Genomic DNA, 19,385 nt, shown 5'->3' with positions numbered 1-19,385 from the left:
ACCTCTACCTCCTTGTCGTACTTCTAATTTATAATAAAATATTTAGCGGGAATCGTAGTCGATAAATTTTTGTGTATTTAAAAATATGTGGTTAAAATTTATTATACGCAGAAATATACATATATTGAATGTATGCCGTTAATACAATCATTATAATTAATGTAACCATTAATAAGCATTAATCAGATGATTTATTAATCATGAGGTACATATGTTTATAATTTGCAGTTATCAATCAGTAATTATTCAATGTAAAGGGAATTAATGTTTTCTCTTTTTATTAAATATTTTTATTCCATATACTTGATTGATATCCCGCAATAAAATATATTTTCATTACATGTAATAATACCATAAATATCGTCGAGAATTTAGTTTCATATATAACAAAAAATGATATAAAAATTATTAATATGAATCTAAAATGAGAATATTAAAAGTATAGAATTGACTTCTATACAATATATACTAATTTAAAATATTTTATTTGCAATTAATAAATATATATAAACTTTATGAAAAATCATTATTATTTCTTCAACAATATTTTGTTATATATAATTTATTGAATCAAATTATAATAAAAAAAAAAAAAAAAAAAATCGCATTATCCCACTTCTCTACTTAATGACTAACAGTTTAATCATAATCGACGATTATCTTAATTTTAATTATTTAATTAATCATCGATTTGAAAATTCAAAAATCAATGTTTGATAATGATTGATTTTATTACTTTGCCCAATTATGTCCTTAGGTAAATCAAAAGACGGACAAAGGAGTAAAAGGGGGAGTCGGATCGCATACGAGGGTTCAAGTGTGCGATGGTGAATGTAACGATTGATAAACGGCGCGCGGCACGATCAGTGGCACGTGGCAGCGGGTTGGCGAATCTCTCGACTCCCACGCGGGCCATCATCCCTGCGGTGAGCGACGGTGGGTGGATTTCGTGCATCCAGCTGAGAGATCGTAAAGAGAAGACGGGTTTCGCGAAAAGAGAGCAACGCGCAAGAAGGTGGATGAAAGAAGCGGCGACGCGGGGAACGCTGGCGAGGAAGCAATAAAATAGCCTCGTGACGGAGGGGCTTCGCACGGCCCTGGCGCGACTGCGGCACTGTACCCCCGCGGGGGGCTCGCTGCCGACCACACCGAATCCACCGTCCACCCCGGAACACAAATCCCAAGTGGGTTTTTTTTTTTTTAATTATTTAAATCTTGATTTTCTTCCCTTCTCTTATTTTCATTAATCATAATTATTCGATAATGACATTCGAATCAAAGCAAATCGAAACGAAAAGAAGTAGAAGGTCTTCTTTTCCCTATTTTTCTTTATCTCATTATTTTAACAAATCATTGAAATCCGATGTGCGTCGCGCTGATTCATTATCGCGCGATGAACAACGGACGGAGGGATTTCGATAGAAACGCGCGCGCGCGCGAATCCGTAATTCGATCTGTCACAGGGGTGCTCGAGGAATCGCGAGTCGGCAACCAGATGTGGCAGTTTGGGAAGTAACGCGTGTGATCAGGGGGATACATCGCAGTCGCAGCCATCGCGGGGACAACATGGGACTGACAATAGCAGCGGTGGCGGCGGCGGCGGACGAGACAGTGATCTTCTTTCGTCCGCGATTCGGCGGTTTAACTTCAAGGCGGCGGGCGGCAGCCGCAGCTGCCGGACGGTGCCGAAAGTCGTGGTCATGGGCTCCAGCACGGCGTCGGAGACAACGATCAACACGAGCACCGACAGCGCCAACACGATGCTCACTATGGTAGGATGACGAGCATACGAAATAGATAATTTTGCAAAATAACGTCGGCGTGTAAATTTGATTAATTTAAACCGTGGGCGGTAAATAAAATGACAAATGAACGTTGTAAATGTTATATATGTATTGTATAACACACGCCCTTTCCATAATTAAATATGTTATTATAATAAAATAAGAACTAAAAAATTAAAATTAACATTAAAATTAAAATCGAAATTAAAATCAAAGATTTAAAATCAGAATTAAAATTAAATTTATGTCTATTATTATGAAATCAAGATTTTGTCCTGGGCTATCAATTTTGATTTATGAAATGTATATTACTTATTATTACATTGATTCTATATATAATACTCGGACATATATATAAAGCGTAACATTAGGTTTTCGATACATTGACATCAGCAATGAGCTATTGCTTTTACAAAGTTAAAGTTTAACAAATTATGAGCGTGTTAGTAGTTGATATTATAAATATTATGATATCAAGTATCAATTAAGTATTATAATTAATGTAGCGCACGCGCTCTGATATTCCATCGAGGAATAAAGTTAGTAAACTGTATGTCGAAATCGATGTAACGTGCCTCTATGTATGCTGCCTAACGAATCCATATTAAGAAAAATATATTTTTTGCGTTGGGATTTAATAGGTACCTTTGCGTGCTTAGTATCCATATTTCAGTATGCAGTTAAGCACGAAAGCAAGGTGCGAACCTCATATAACGCCTTTCGCGCTCAGGGTGTGATATTTTAAATTAATTTTAAATGAATTAACAAATGTGTCCTTGTATGTGTTAAACGAAGAATTACCGAGAACCGCGTTTTTTCTTCATAAGACGCGATTAAAGGGAATGTGTATTCATGAATCTGGGTTCGCGAAGATACGAATAACAAGCAAATATCCCTAAAATGATTTGATATATTGAACAATTCGATTTTAGATTTCTATTTCTCCCTCCTTTTTTGTTTCAAAGATATTTTCCTAATTTCTATTTTCCGTTTAGTTCACATGCATTAAATAGCTTTTTTAATAGAGCTTAATAAGGAATTATCTCTTTTTAATTTCATGCAAAAAATCTTAAATATTGAGATGATTGATTATTTTTTTTTATTAGATACAATAAATACAATAAATCTAAAATATTCTAAAATCCAGATTTAGTTTATGAAATGTTTTGTTACTTGCAACTTTAAATTTAATGATAGATATCAAATTAACTAAAAATTATTTGTACATCTTTTTTTTCCTTTTTGCTCGAATTTCTTCTATGTCAAGAATTCGATTTATTTATTCTAACCGTTTACAATTCAAAACTATTAAGATTTGGATATATTTTCGGTAAGAAAAAAGTTATTTCAATTTCGAACATGAAATATCGCTCATCAAATTCTCTGTATACGTATTTATGTTTCTTTTTATAGATTTTTGAATTTACATAAAATATAAAAAAATCAGCAATAATAATGTACATCGATAACTCATAATATCGTGGACACACGATTTTTTGCCATTCTTCAGGTGACGACGACGGACGGGGAGCAGCCAGACGACAGCTTCGACCTAATCGACGTGCCGGTCGAAATGTCGCCTCCCGCTACAGCCCCGTCGCAATCACCTATCCATCTCGTTGGACATTCCGACGATATAGCCACGGGTAGCCGTACTTCGTCACCGGCATCGCCTACGTCGCCCATTTCCGTCGCGGCGCCGGCAAATCAAACTACACCGCCGTTGTCGCTTCCGGTAACGTCGCCGACGTCGTCGCTTCGCGCCTTCGACGAGACCGAGGTCGCAGGTCCGTCGACCCGTTGCTCCCGCTCGAAACTTGACGCGGATCAACCGGAGAGCAATGCCAAAGCGACGATTGGCACCTCCATCGGTCAGGGACACATGGCGGGTAACGGCGCCGAGAGCACGTCGGCTCTACCGCCACCCACGCCGATGATCGGGGTGCATCAGGAGACCAGATTCACCTTCGGCGGCAGCGGCAGAACCCCGCCTCTCCCGGATCTCAGAACCGCGGATTTCTTCAGGTACGTAACTCGGTCGATCTTATCGATAAACCGCGATCCCAAGCCGAAAGATGTATATGATTAAACGAGAGACAGCGGGTGATAAAAAAAGATTAGCATTTTAAGTGAGCGATGTTCTGCATATAAGATAGATGCGGATCGACGCTATAACGCGATAAAGAAAATTTAGAGTTCAGAATCAGAAATATTGATATCTCCCCACAAAGGATATATCATAAAAATATTTTAAAAAGTTCTGTGCGCGCGCAATGTTCTTTTATCTTAAAATGAAAAAAAAAAAAAAAAAAAAAAAAGTTGCGAAGATTTTATAGAGAGAAGAATATATAATTTTATCTATATAAAACTATCTGTCAGTTACACACATCAATCTTCTCCTGATTTTGAATCGCTATCACGTGCAATAATTTCCCGGTTCAAGAACTTCTTCTTTACTTTGGGCAAGACTGAGATTTCTTGAGAGAATCTTACGTGCTATCTACTCACGCTATCTTTTTCCCTCGGGGTGAGTACGAGAAGTTTACGGCTAAGCTGAATTCCAAGAGCAATTTCCGAATTGATCCCAGGTTCTAAATTTGATCCGAGTTTGGCAAACAAAATTTAAAAACATTTATGGCTCGATTGTGAACTTTGTCAATCACTGCCTCTCGTTCAATCGCGACAAGATTATTCGTACTCTATAGTCCTGTTTTACGTCTTAGTACTCCCGTGAGGGGCTCCGTGGATGCGGGCCAACCTGATTCGATCGACACGCGCTCCTCGATTCGGAACTTGGTGGCCGCCCAGGAAAGGCAGAACGCCAGGATGGCATATCAGATCGATTACATGACCAGCGGAAAGGTCAACTCGATTCAGGCGAATGCGCTCGAAAAGGGCATTGCCGATCACAAGCGGAGTCAGAAGAGGCCCAACATTAACGTGACGACCAATCCGCTCGATATATCGCTCATAGGTGCAACTCAACCGTGCAATACTCAGGGTTGTAATGCCCAGGGTAGCACGAAATCACGAGGACGATCAACGGGTGAGTCTCTCGATAATATCTTCTTACTCTCTGAAAAAATACCACGCTGGTACTCACGTATGTATTCTGGTCGCTTAAGAACGCGACGTTCGGCGAGGTTCGCCGAAACCGCGACAATAAGAATGAACCACGTCGCGCGACCCTCTCGTCGATGATAAAAACAGAGATTTTTCGAATTTTCGCCCCCCGGAATTTCGCGAGTGGCGCGAGTGTTCCTCTCTTTCTCTCACTCTCCCTCTTTTTCATTCCGGTCTCATCGCCTTATTCGTATCCATAGTAATTTACTTGATGAACCTGGATCCTGATGGAGATCGATCGCTCGCTCGTGGCTATCATTACAAATTGAAAGATGGAAAACCGGCAACCTCGGTTAACATTGACCGTGAATCGCTGATTTTATTCTTTAGCTATATGTTACTCAGCCGAGGCTGTCGATTACTAACCAGAGTTATTTAACCAAGGTTATCGACTGCCTCCGTAGTCGAGTTCTTTAAAGTATTATAATTTCAGTTAGCGATTCGCTGTCTCTAGATTGTGTGTAAGAAGAGAGATATTATAGTCTATGATATATTCAAAGTTTTTTTTTATCTATAGTATAGAGAAAGAGACTCTGGAAAAAAGTATTAATTGACAAAACTGACACAGGATTCTTTTTTATATTATTGTTAAAATTAAATAAAATCTACTAAAGTTGATTAAATTATTAAAATACTATTATCTCGATTATTATTATAATTATCTCATTTATCTGAAAATATTATTTTACTTTATTTTGCGCTTTACTTACGCTTTTCGATGTCAATTTTACGAGAAGTTTCAAAGACCTCGCACGTATGGAGGAAGTAAATAATTTCACTAATCAAAGTTAGAGCGTCAATCGATATCGGTGTAAATCAATCCTGTGCGTATATAGATGTACGCCATGTGCGTGTGCATACGTGTATGTATATGCATGAGGGAGAGGAAACGAGAGGAGACGAGAGAAATGGACGATAGCTCTAAGGAAATGAATTGATGTTCTTTTCTTTCAGAATCTCATCCACTCGTTTCAGCCATTCATTCATGGGTCAGGCTCTTTTTCCCGTTTTGCGCAATAGGTATTACATAGTCCGGCAAATAGACGATATAGTCATTTCCGCATATCCACACAGGACGGCCGTCGAAAGCGCATGAGACCTTTTGCAATGACTACGATGACGACGACGATAACGACAATGATAATGACAATGGTGTGAATGAGTGAGAGCGGCGGGACACGATCCTTCCCGCCTTTCGGCGGCCGTCCTTCTTGGTGTTACGTGGATACAGTACGGTAACACACGTATGCGACTATATGCGAATGCGCTTGGGCTTCTTCTCCTTTGTTCTCCATCTCTTCTTTTCGCTGCCTCTCTGTCCTCTTTCCGCGTTGTCAATCACGCTTGCGTCTCTTTCGCGCGGGTCTCGGACAACGACAACGAGCGGCGGCGACGACGACGTTTATCGGCCCCGCGAGAAAGGAAAAAGGCAGAAAAAAGAGCAACGAATATTACAATACATCCTTGACGAAACTCGTCCTCGCGAGACTCGGTTCTTATAAGACGCGATGTTGACGTTCTTAATGTTGCCACTCGTTGTCCCGCGAATTCTGCGATGGTAATCGACAATGCCGTAGCCGAAGGGAATAATATCGCAGTTGCTTTGATCGTTAATTGAAAAAATTCGTTGCGTGTACAAAACACATCGATTTTAGTGTTTTTTAGTGTGATTTTTGTCGCCATCGCGTATAAGAGACCGTTCGCATACATAATTAAATTAAAAGAGATTTAAATAATTCTTTTTCTAAAAACATGAACAAAAAAAAATTGATTAAATCTCCACTAACTTGATTTAATATTTATGAAGGCGGCCTACATGAAGGAGGAGATTGGAACTGGATTGAAATATATTCATTATGCCGTTGAGAGAGAGATTCATAAAATTAACACGTATAATTTTTTATAGTTTATTATCTATAAAAATATTCATGATGTATATTTCTTAAACTCTATACACGTTTACATATATTTGCAATTATGCATCATATTATTTATATTATTTAAAATTTATATATTTTGTAAAATTTAAAATCATATCTCGATCTTTTGACATTTACAGTTTCTACCTCTTTTGTATATTTGCTTTCTATGTGTATCGCAAAATTTGAATTTTGTCACTATATATAGATAAATAAATAGAAGTAGATTCAAGTAGATAGAGCAATATTACCGTGATGTTGATCGAATCGGTATAATTTTGTTAAGATCTCAATTTTTAACGTTACAGATATAGAAAAATGCTTAAGCATGTATCATTTTCAATACAAAAGATTTTAATCATACCGAATGCAATTAAGATCAGTTTTCACGAGTTTGATTTTGGATTATAAAATACAATTGCTAACCGATTTATATGTTAAAAGAGAGTACATAGTTCGTTTTATAATTAATCTATTTTATATTTAATTATATATGTGTACGTATTGACAGTATTTTATATATTTAATACACAATATAATCTCTCTCCCTTTATTTAAATTTTAGTTAATATTAATTTAAGAGTACATTTACTCGATTATAAATATTATTCAAAAAGAAAAAGACATCTCTCTCGAGAGAATTAATCTTAATTTCTTGTCCGATCAGAATCATGTAAATCGGGCACGTAAGGTGAGATCATTTCACGTGTCTGTAGCGTCGAAATCTAAAAACTCGTCGGGATTAAACCGGTTTTAATCCATGCGCGATATATCGATCTTTGCGACGCGATCGGCCTTCTTCGGCTACGTCGCATACTATATACGTTTAATAGCGCGAAAGAGAAAACTTGGGAATGCCGCTTGCGTCTCTTGCTATCGGATCACGCTTTGTCGTTACCTGTTTGTTTTTATTCACTAGTATACACACAGATACACACATATACACACACCATAATGTCCGTGGGATCGCCGTCCTCGCTATCCACAATCCTCGTTATTATTCCATCCGTTAGTGCCGGATGGAATCTCGGTAATTGCAATTGCGCGAGTTCGCAGATTGCAGAACTTTTGTTTAAACGAGGAGTTTGTTCGTCTCAAAGATCCTTGTCGACCTTCAGGCTGGGTTTAAAATTACACAGAGAACAATCTCGAATGAAAAAAGTTTACGTGCCACGACTCTCTACCGTCTACGTAGTAGGATCATGCTGTGATCATTATTGTTAGGATTGTGATCTCATAAATCTAATTTATCTCGAAAGATAATTACGAAAGTTGTTTAAAGCGTAAACTAGCGAATGTCCAATTATGGATTCTCACGCCGATTATACACAATTTGAATTTTTTCACATTTTAATTTTTATCATTTCAAATGGCGTATGTATCTTATTCGATCGAATGTTTTATGCAAAAATGTAATTACTGAAATTGGTGTGAAAATGTTCACCTTGCACTTCTAAAAGAGGATTGTTTAATTGATTCTAAACACAAATTGGCTCTTTTGAACGAAAACTTAATTGGATGCTGATTATATTATATATGCTGATATACGGTACAGAACTGAGCAACCAAGTTTGAACTTTAATTCCAAACTCATCAAAAAATTAAAATGAGTTCATTGTATTACGACGTATTATATATGTACATTGCGAAAGTGTATAATATGTATTTAAAATTCGACGCTTTTAGATTACATCAAATTTCGATATTAAATTCTTTCTTCAAGCGAGCCGTAGATTAATATTTCTTGTCAGAATTAACCACAGAACAAACTTCGCTTTTATATCTTATTTTCAACTCTTTCATTTTCAATCGTTTACATATTTGGGAAACTATTTATATTTCGGCATGTCTTTTGAGAGGGAAGATTGATTCTCTACACTTTGACAAAAGACTCCGTAAATGAAAGTTGCAGCGATCGATTTGACATACTTTGTATAAATGTCAAATAAATGTAAACGAGATAATATCAGAAAATTAGTATAAAATATTGCATAAACGGTAAACAAAAAAATTACTTTAATTAAATTTTATCCCTCTTATTCTTTATTCGATAACAAATATGCAAAATCTTTTGGGATAATAATTCCTGACCCGGTCTGTATATTCGCCTGTATATTCGATATTTACTATCGAAACTTCTTTCGCTGTGATTGATATCAACCCTATCAAAACTCTGCCGCTATATCGGAAGCGAAGCTTCATACTATCATTAGCGATAATATACGCGAATGACGGCGGTTCCGGCGGGATATAATGGCGAATATGTTGTCAGGCACGCATCTGGGGTAAACACATCCTCTTGGCGATCTCGCCGAGGAGGAGAATGAAAAAGGGCGAGCTTAAGAATTTCGAAAACGCGTTCCGTGCCGCGCTAGGGTGGAATATGAGGGGGAAGGGGAGTCACGAGGAAACGGGGACGGGAGGATGAACTCTTCCTCTCCTCCACCGATCCTTCGTGACCCGCAAAATCAACAAACCCGGATAGAGGATAACGGATGGTGAATTTTTCATACCCGAAAGGCGGAAGCGCCGGCGGCGCCGGTAAACGATCGACCCAGGCGACAATCGTCGTACAACAGCCATCCTTATCGCTGGACGCGCCCGCGGCGACAATTTTACTGCACCCGGATGCCGATGCCAGACGGCGTGAGGAGAACATGCGGCAGTTGCTAGACGTCGCCAACACTCTCACCCTACAGGAGATACACGATTTCGAGATGAGGTGAGTGAATGATATTGATCATCGCTGCGGCATCTGCGGCTTTTCCTCGGCGGTCCCCGTGAAACGACACGGTCGATCTCGGTGATATAGACTTTATAAAGATTTGAATGTTCTAGGGGAATGTGTAACTAATGGATGACATTTGGCGAAATATAGTCAGTCTATTTTGTAGTTATTAGTATGATTATATATCTCTTGACGAGTAGATTAAATATTATTTTAGATCCTTTACCGCATAATTAATACATAGTAATATCTTTGAAATTAAACATTTTGTTGATAACGTTCTCAATGATATAGATTAAAAGATATTGAAGCAAGATGTTAAGATATTTAAAATAATATTAAACAGCATTTCATTTCTCTAATGTAATGAATCTAACAAATATTAATCAGTAGTTATATATGTGTATGAAAGAAAAGCTTAATAAATATATCATCTCTTTTATATTTTAATTCGAAGTGTTCTCGCGATCGCGGTAAAAGGAAAAGTTTCCTCTGAAATCTTGTCGGAAGTTTTAACCGGGGATATTCAATATTTACGGACTTGTATAGGATGTCCCAGAAGGAAAAATGCATACTTTAGAAAAACATCAAGCATTACGAATAAAAATACATATTCGACGAACATGTATTCAATTATGAATAATTTAGGATTGTATTGATTTAAATTGAAAGATATATATAATATTGTAAACAATAAAAAAAATTATTGACCAACATTTTTTAATAGTAAAATTCAGCAGCTTCTTAAATATTCTAAAGAGTTCTCCAAAATTCCACACTTTTCTTATCTAATCTTAATAGATGTTGTTCGTAGTTTATTTATCACACATATTTATCAGCTTTTTGCTCACAATTGTTCGAATGGTTGAAATAATTTCGAAAAAATTTCAAAAGAATTATTTTTAAAAATATATAATATTACTTTGAAGATACTTTATAAAAATCGTCAACACTGTATCTCGTAAAGTATTGATTTTTCTTTTTGTGGACCATCCTGTGCATATATTCAATATATTCGGGTAACAATCGTGTTATCCTCTATCGCAGATATGGAAGTCCCCATCATAGTCGGTCGCAATCAGTCAAGGCCCCCGGCAGTCGTTCTTCCGGTCGACCGAATTATCTGTGTCTTCCGCAACAGAGATCACGCGTGGCGAGCATGCCCAACACCGGCGTGGAGGAGGAATATTACAGATTACGGCATTTCAGTATCACGGGTAAAGGAGTGGTGAATCGGGGCGACTCCCTCAAGAGCCGCAGATCGCGTTCTAATAACAGCGTCGCATCCAGCAATTCCAGGTGAGTTTGATCAACGCAATTGAGGCGATATAGATCCCTCAACATTCTTATTAGACGAATTTTCGAATATTAGGAATCTAATATTTTTGAATGGTACTATATTCAAAACACTTCTCCCTATTTAAATAAATTATAGAAATCGAGATTTAAGCTCGATTTCTCTATACTTAACTAACCACTCGTTATGAACTAGTCATATTAGCTATTAATAAAATCGACTCCCTTTCTTCGAGTTTTTTATCATCGTCTTCAAGAAGTAACGTTCTCTATCGCGAACTTATTTTTTTTTTATATTCACGCGGTATAAAGATATTTTAAGAGAAAATTGCAAATATTAAGTGTCGATAGCTGTAGCAATATCGACAGTTCTACTTATTACGCTCGGTCGGCGATATCTGCGATTGTATCACTTCGTCTGCTCCGCTCGAAAGGAGCGCGCCGTAGAATATCTTCGATTTCACCCTCTTCTTGTCGCAGGAGCGGGTCGGGCCCTCGCTCTAGATCGAACGCGTGAGTTTACGTGTGGCGTTGATGTGACGTAGACACGCGCGTTGGACCTTAGAGCGTGGTCCTCGAACACCAAGCAAATTTAATATATCGAGAGGCTCTGAATATAGTATCTCAAATAAATATTATGCAGTTGACGTAAACAAACAGAGATGTAAGATATTATTTCATATCTCTCGATTTCTGCAGCATATTTGTATTTCATATTTCAAAACAGTATGTTATATTTTTTCTATGTGAAATGTTACGCACCGAATATACTGCAACTTGTATTTTGTATTTGAAATACTATATTTACGATGGATGGTTCGTGTATAATATGTTGATGTTTACTGAACAAAAAATTAGAATCCCGTAAAATGATTTTAGTTTTAAATTTCATCTTCTCGCGGGGATATTTATTTTTGCTTTTTACGGATAATATTTGCAATTAATAATAACTCTTTAAAACAATCGCTTTAAAAAAAACAATATGTATAATATAATCGTATAACGTTATTAAATATACTTGCATATATACAAGTATATAACAGCGTACAATATCAAAATAAATTTAACGAAATGCAGAATATTAGTGACTCAGATAACTAATCCTGTCGTCACGAACATTGATCTTATTATTCAGGTTCTGTCGACCGAAGTGCGAAACGTTGAATATTCCCGCGAGATTGAATAAACTTATTACGATTCTTTCTCCCTTTCTAGATGCAACCGTATTGAGTTTGATATCAATATATAAAACGAGAAGTAAAACGTAGTTCCGATACAATATATATAAAATATTTCTTGAAGTTTATTCTTTAAATAATATATTGTATAAATATATATACACAAAATATTCCCTAAAGTTTAATTGCAGGAGTATATTTCGTGATAAAATCGGAGTTGACCTTTCCTCTGCGAAAATTTAAACCGTAGAACGTAATTATAGATGTGTTTAACAACAAAGGCTTAAAAGCTTCAGTAAATTAAGCCGTCGAGTTGCGGGGTCCTATTTCTCGGTTAATTTCAAGTGAAGTTTAGTGAAATCTTGATTTGGAATTCCGTTGCTTAAAATATTTGACTGAAAATTTCGAAATTATTATATGAAAAGGCAGCACACAGCCGAAGAAATTTCCGTCAAGATAAAATCATCTTATATCCTGGCAAAAATATATCTTCTCGAAGTTTGACGCAAAATCTTCGAGATGTACGATTATATATAAGGTTTTTATTATTTATTTAGGATATTGCAGAGGAAAGGTTTGTTATATAAGTACATTAAGACAAAAATATAGCTTGTTACTCAACGATTCACATGAGTACTAAAGTCTAAAAGGCTTTAGTAAATAAAGCCCTAGAGCTGCAGAGTTCTATTTCTCAGGCATCTATTAAAGTAGTAAATTGGACTAAAATAGACGCTATATTTCTCAAAAAGTATTGTTGTTTATTTAAAAAGGAATACACACATACTCTATATAAGAGGAAAAAGAGATAGAAAGAGAAAAACAAGGTGTGTGTGTGTGTATGACATAATATATGAAATATAAAAATTTTTATAGATTGCTTCAAAAAGACGGATTTTCTCTTCATCCGTCTTAGATAACTTGTGCCATAAAACTAAATAATTTTCAGAAGATTTTCAGATTTATATTTTCTCGCCCGTTGATAAATATTTTCTTACGAGAGACAATTTATCTGATAACATTTCGCAGTCAAATGAAGACTCTCTCCCCTGTATTTTATTTTATGTCTTAACGTGCCCTTTTTCATCTTATTTTAAATATGTTTAAAAATGTGATAAGATGAATCAAAAGTGTAATAAAAATTTGAATCCATTTTCAACTAATGAACATTGAAAGAGAGAAGTATAACGTTTATTACTTTAAACTACATTTTTATTATAATGCAAATCACTTTTTATCGCAATCTTTTTTTTTTTAAATGTGCCTAGTCAAATAGTTTTTCAAATTCATTTTTATGATTGACAATCATTTTCTTTAAAATGAGATACTATAGCGTACGAAAAAATATTACGGTTTTCACATTTTCCTTACAATATTTTCTATAAAATGCATGCATTTATGTGGACATATGTAATAAATAAAAACATATAAAAGTACTTTTTTAATTTTTTTAGTAAAACACATTTTTCATTTTACGCGGTTATAACATTAACATAATTTTAAAAAGTTGTGGTATTCTCAAGTTAAATGTGCGTGGCAACCGTCTATTTTTTTCTAATGCATTTAAATAACTCGTGCTTCTTCAAAATTGTCAGTGGGAAATCTACAAAATAAAAGTACAATTTTTTTTTTTCCCCCGAAAATTCCCAGTAAATTGATTTCCCTTTTCGGGGGACCCCTTGTCCATCTCGAATATATAAATTCGACGGTACAGCCATGTCCCATGCTAATCTCGATACGCGCCTAGCCTTTCTTCTATTCGACGCAGCACGGAACACCTGACCGCCTCATATCCAGGATCGGCACGGAATTCGGCGGCGGGCTCGTTGGCGAGCTCGAGGGAGAGCAGCGCGTCCCAAGGTCCGGCACCGTATCGCGTCCTTATGCTAGGCGCCCCTGCCGTCGGCAAGAGCTCGCTGGTGTCCCAATTTATGACTTCCGAGTACCTGCACGCCTACGATACTTCGATCGGTGAGTCGACCGTGTTACGGCCGTAAAATCCATGGCCTTCTCCGTCCCCGGTCACAATGTGCCATCATGATCGATCGAGAATGCGACACGCGATCTTCGTGTAGATGAAAAAAATCATAAAAGTCAATTGAATGAATCGGAACGAAAACAGGCAGACCGTATTACTCTTTATCCGGTATAAAGTGTGATGCAATTATCTCACCTGGACAGACACGAAAAAATTGTACGTGCGCGTGCGATACGATGCAGTCCGGAATGGCACGCGATATTTCCGGATCCCTGAACATATTTCCGAATATAGATTCGTATGTACGCGAGCAGTTCCGCTTTCAAATCCGTTTTGAATACGGATACTCGTTTATTTCGTATCTCATTTAAAGGTTTATATGGTACATGCGAAAAGTTTACAACAAAATAAATAAAGAAAATAAATCTTTATTCTTTTTAATTTTACATTTTTCACATTTGTAATTGCAATATTCAAAATCGTTGCGGATAATGTCGGGAGTAATATGCTTGTCATTTAGGATTATTCCACTTCATCGGATAATCAAGTTTGTCTTGAAATCAATGAAAAAACTTCTTCGAATTCTATATTTTATGAATATCTCTAGTATTTGGAATGAATTAAAAACGGAAAGCATTTCACAGAGTGATTATTCGATTCGAGTATCTTCATATCTTTATAAGATTAGATCGTTTCAATTTTTTTTATGAATAAATTATTTAGTTTATTTTTACATTTTAATGAGAAATATATATCAAGTTTTATTATTAACATAACATTTCTTTTTAGTTATTATATTTTTTTAATATAATGAGAAAGTTTTACTTGTTTATGATATTATTTTAGAATTGATATGTTTAAAAATTTAACTATATTTTTGATACTCTTTATTCATTACAGACGACGAGTCTGGCGAAAAGACTGTCAGCGTGCTATTGGCCGGCGAAGAATCGGAATTGACTTTTATCGATCATTCCTGCGCCGAAATGACGGTGAGTTAATAGCTTTAGTGTCAAAAGTTATCAGGTTATCGCATACTATAAGTACCAGATAAAGACCGTGTATATTCTTAATTTTTGACATTTTTCTAAGATAAAAATCACAATATATTATGCGAATTATTATGCTTTGCAATAATGTTAAGAATATTCATTTCGATATAACCCGTAATATGAATTTCTATTCGATAAAAATTCCGATAAATTCCTTACGCTAAATACGAAAAGGAAGAAAAAGGAGATAAAAGTATACCCATACATACGCGCGCACACAATTGACGAGGAACAGGATAGTAAAATTGATCTCCGACAGAATTTTCCTCAGTCAATTGATTACCGATGTGCACGTCGTTAATTTTCCGTGCCCCTGAACTAATCATTTCTGCCGCAAAATCGCGATCTCACGCCAGCTCGTCTCCTCTCATTTTCGTCGAACAAACGGATAGGGAATCGCGCGCCTTGAACCTTCGACCAAGTACTCTCACGACGACAGGGACGGTATAATCGAGTTAATATAGAGAAGGGGAGAATTGAAAGGAAGGCTGCATGAGAGAGAGAGAGAGAGAGAGAGAGGTACGCGGAGTGTGTGCTTTTGTATCGCGAGAATTAAATTAAAATCCATTTTCCATGGCGAGCTGATGCGCTATTGCGGCGATACCCGCGCGCGCTGTCAATGTGGAGGAGTCTCGGCCGCGATGCACATACGTAGAGGTCTACGTTTTGGAGGGGAGGAAGGGATGAATGAGGAGGATTGGAGAAAGAGAGGAACGGGGTAGAACTGCCGCCACGCTTCGCCAGACAATTTCAATCGAATTTACCCTTTAATTAAAACGTATATACGTTCGCAGAAACGTATAACGCGGCTGATGTATACCGCGCGATCGCCACCGATCTCGCGTGCGTCGGCAAAATGATAAACGATTGCTACATCGTTGGGGTGCGATGATGATCGAACTTGGAGTTGTGAATTTCCCGAATTTCGGCAACCGAAGGCCGTGCCCGGTACGACTCGCTCGCCGCCGTTATTCTTGGTATTACCGAAAGTCAAGGCTGATCGCTAATCACGTTAAGCCGCGAGGCCGAGATCCTGATTTCCGTTGATAGTCCCGGGATTGTATTAGGAATTAGGTCTATTAAGTTAATGCGTATTTATTACGTAAAGATAAGCTCGCGGTGATGGCAATTTCTAACACAGATGAGGTAAAAAAGTTATCGATATTTTTTTAAGAAAAATTTTAAAACATTAAGATAAATTTTTGACAACAAAAGAATATATTATCATAATTACAAAAATACATTATTACTTAAATTTTTACTTATTTCGTTTCCATATTTTTTTTAAATATACGTCATTTTATGGCATGACTTTTGATATTCGCGCGCTAAGATTCGATATAAATTCAGATTACGCTATATATGATATTCGAGTCAATTTTTATCAATTCATCCTTCGATAAATCAATATAAAATAACTTTTGTCTTCACAACTGGAGCAATCGATAATAATTTTTGTACAATAAGCAGTAAGGAACGGACAAATCTTGATTATTTAAAAAACAAAAAAATATATATATAAGAATAAAAAAACTAGATTTATGCAATGTTAAACTTTAATGATGATAAAATTAATTGATGAAATAATTTGCAACATCTTTACTTGAAATTGGCAATTAAAAAATTGTAAGACAAAAAAGAGCGCCCTATACAATTTTTCGTGAAAATTAATTCTGTATTTTAATCAAAGAATCTGTAAACGAATAGTTTTATCGATAATTATGGAGGAATCTATATAATTTAAAGTATTAAAGATTCAACTAGAAATTACAGCATTGTTATTTCGTAAAATATAACATGTAAACAGAGCTGTAATAGTATACCTATAAAGATAAATTACCTAAAAATGAGTATATATTAGTGAAATAATATCGCGTACAAGCTATAATAAGCAGTTTGCGGCAATTCATAGTTATATACATGCATTATTTATAATATTTAACATACATTTATAATATTAACTATATAGCCACTATTAAACGTGTGGTTAATTCGACAATATATATAATATTAAAATGTATGCCCCATAACGCGCTTCTACAGAGCTAATTTTAAATTTAATAAATTAATTTTGTTGCTCGATTAACTTTAATTCCAAATGGATTTTATTTTAACGACATTTTAACTTGCAATCTAGTTACCGTAATGATTGAGGTTGAAGATGGAAAAGCTACAAAGAAAGAAAGCACGTCATGGCCGTATTTCAAAATTCACTGCCAGTACTGAAAATCTATATAATTCAATATATAGTATTATAGATTCAACGTATATCATAACGTATATTATAGATTTTCAGTATTGGCAGTGAATTTTGAAACACGGCCTTTATCTCCAAATTTTCATTAAAGAAGATTGATTAAATTAAATAATAAGTAGATGAGAGCAATGATAATATGTTTCGCTTATTTAAAAATACAACTCATAAAGAGAGAAAGTTGAAGAGAGAGAGAGAGAGAGAGAGAGAGAGAGAGAGAGAGAAAGTGAAAAGAAAGCTCTATGAAAGAAACTTATGATCAAATCTTGAGGAAACATTGACTATAAATTTAAAAAAGCGAGAAAGAAAAAAAAGGGGGAAAAAAAAGAGGAGAAGAGGGAATTTAGAATACTCTCGTATTTATTTCGCAGTTATGTGAATTCGTTAGCGAGGTATATCAACAAAGTTAAAGCGTAAATGGGTCAGTGCTTGACCATACGTTGTGGTTTTAGAGTCGAACTTCCGCGTGCTTTATTTAATCATCGTAAATACGTTAACGAGTGACGTGTCCGAGAGCATCGATGTTCTCTTTTATACGCAGTTTCTTATCATATCGTTGTAATTGCGTTTTTTATCGCACGCGTCGGAACTTGTAAAATAAACGAGATGAACACGCAAGCATTGATTTTCTGTATACTATTAATATAATCTTTTTTCTTCATAACTAGAAAATGTAATTAGTAGATTGAGAAATGTAATTTTGTACGTGTTAAAAAAGAAAAAATATCTATGTAAAAAGATGAAAAATCTTGTTTTACACAAATTTATCTTTTTCAAAAACAGGAGAAGTCATAATGCAAAAACAATTGTAAAAGGATAATACTTAATAAAAATAATCTTTAAGATTAAATAATCATATAATATATATCTTCAAATTATTTATAATAATCATAAAATATACATGAATATTAAGTCAAATAAAATATATATATATAAGAGGGAGAAAACAAGTTGAATTAAAAATTCCCAACATGTTCCTTTTTTAAAACCAGTGTCACGATTAACTTGACCGACATTACTTTTCACATTAACGGCGCGAGTACGTTGTGCGAAAACTGCCATTTAGAGCAATATTATCTAAGCTTGTGGTCGCCGTCTGGCATCCAAATGCGTCGTGACAGTTCGATTTGCGGTCTGTGTGTAACCAGCCAAGTAAGAATTATCGCGTGACGAGCTAACTGCAAGCTCTGCCGCGTGAATCTCAGAGGGGTAAGAAAAAGGACCCCGAGGGTGTAACGAAGCGTTCCTCTTTCTCTTCTGCCTTCGTTCAACCAGGCGTGCTCCGTGTCATTGACGAGCATCGAGCCATACCGTGCGTTCGACCGTTAAGAGCGGTCGATCCCGTAGATATATTCGATATCACGAGACGAGCCGCGCCTTTGATACGGTTCAAGATAATTCTTTCGTATAATCGTTCGAAAAATCGCAGAACCCGCTCTCGTTGCGATCTTAACCTTTAACGGTTGGCTGCGTTAATGTGGTTTAGCGCTAACCCCGATTAACCTCCTTAGTCGAACACATGCCGGACTTCTATTTTTGCTAATAATAAAAAAAAAGAGAGAGAGAGCAATTGAATTTATTTATATTTTCAATGTGTCTGCGAAAGATTTTCATATTCTTATGTATATTTTATGATCATTATTTTATGAATTGTTTAAAAGTATTTCTATAAATATTTTAAGTGTTAAATATTCCAGCGAACGTCGTTTGCGTTTATACAAGAAGAAAGATTTAAACAAACGTTACGTAATTTTTTTGTCTCTGTTTATATTAAACCGATATTTAAGTTAGAAAGAGATATGGCGAATTACTAAGGCAAATTTAGACAGCCAAGATAATCGTTCCAAATTAATCTGAATATTATTCTCGATTTTACTTTTGCAAAGCTCCACGGAAATATAATTTATACCCCTTACAGTAGTTTGAAGCTGGTCTCGTTTCCGTTTCTAAATCTCGTTTTAGCTGGACTTCGTTACAAACACCAATTATAGAATATATCAGCGAAAAATATTGTCCAGAGATTATTATTTATACCCTATAACATCCTGAGTGGGTGTCGCAATTACGCTGCGATTG

At 35.8% G+C, this 19,385-nt stretch overlaps 1 protein-coding gene across 4 annotated transcripts in view; it reads left to right on the top strand.

Moving 5' to 3' along the window:
• The first annotated feature begins 1,076 nt into the window (after positions 1 to 1,076).
• Positions 1,077 to 19,385, top strand: part of LOC138940375 (uncharacterized) — a 35,226-nt gene continuing 16,917 nt past the window's right edge. The window contains exons 1-9 of one of the 4 annotated variants that reach the window (XM_070309219.1): positions 1,077 to 1,184; positions 1,464 to 1,772; positions 3,295 to 3,809; positions 4,508 to 4,830; positions 5,862 to 5,927; positions 9,347 to 9,548; positions 10,602 to 10,853; positions 13,773 to 13,996; positions 14,904 to 14,995. In XM_070309219.1, the coding sequence (XP_070165320.1) occupies positions 1,701 to 1,772; positions 3,295 to 3,809; positions 4,508 to 4,830; positions 5,862 to 5,927; positions 9,347 to 9,548; positions 10,602 to 10,853; positions 13,773 to 13,996; positions 14,904 to 14,995 (1,746 nt within the window). In that variant the 5' untranslated portion in view covers positions 1,077 to 1,184; positions 1,464 to 1,700. Of the gene's footprint in view, positions 1,185 to 1,463; positions 1,773 to 3,294; positions 3,810 to 4,507; positions 4,831 to 5,861; positions 5,928 to 9,346; positions 9,549 to 10,601; positions 10,854 to 13,772; positions 13,997 to 14,903; positions 14,996 to 19,385 lie in introns of those variants that run through there. The other 3 variants (XR_011447985.1, XM_070309217.1, XM_070309218.1) reach the window with 3 other exon arrangements.

Source organism: Polyergus mexicanus, unplaced genomic scaffold (genome assembly GCF_030449975.1).
Source record: "Polyergus mexicanus isolate NDT 795.1 unplaced genomic scaffold, iyPolMexi1.0 SCAF_16, whole genome shotgun sequence".
In the NCBI taxonomy this organism is placed as follows: Eukaryota; Metazoa; Arthropoda; class Insecta; order Hymenoptera; family Formicidae; genus Polyergus; species Polyergus mexicanus.
This window is presented reverse-complemented; position numbering and strand designations above follow the sequence as displayed.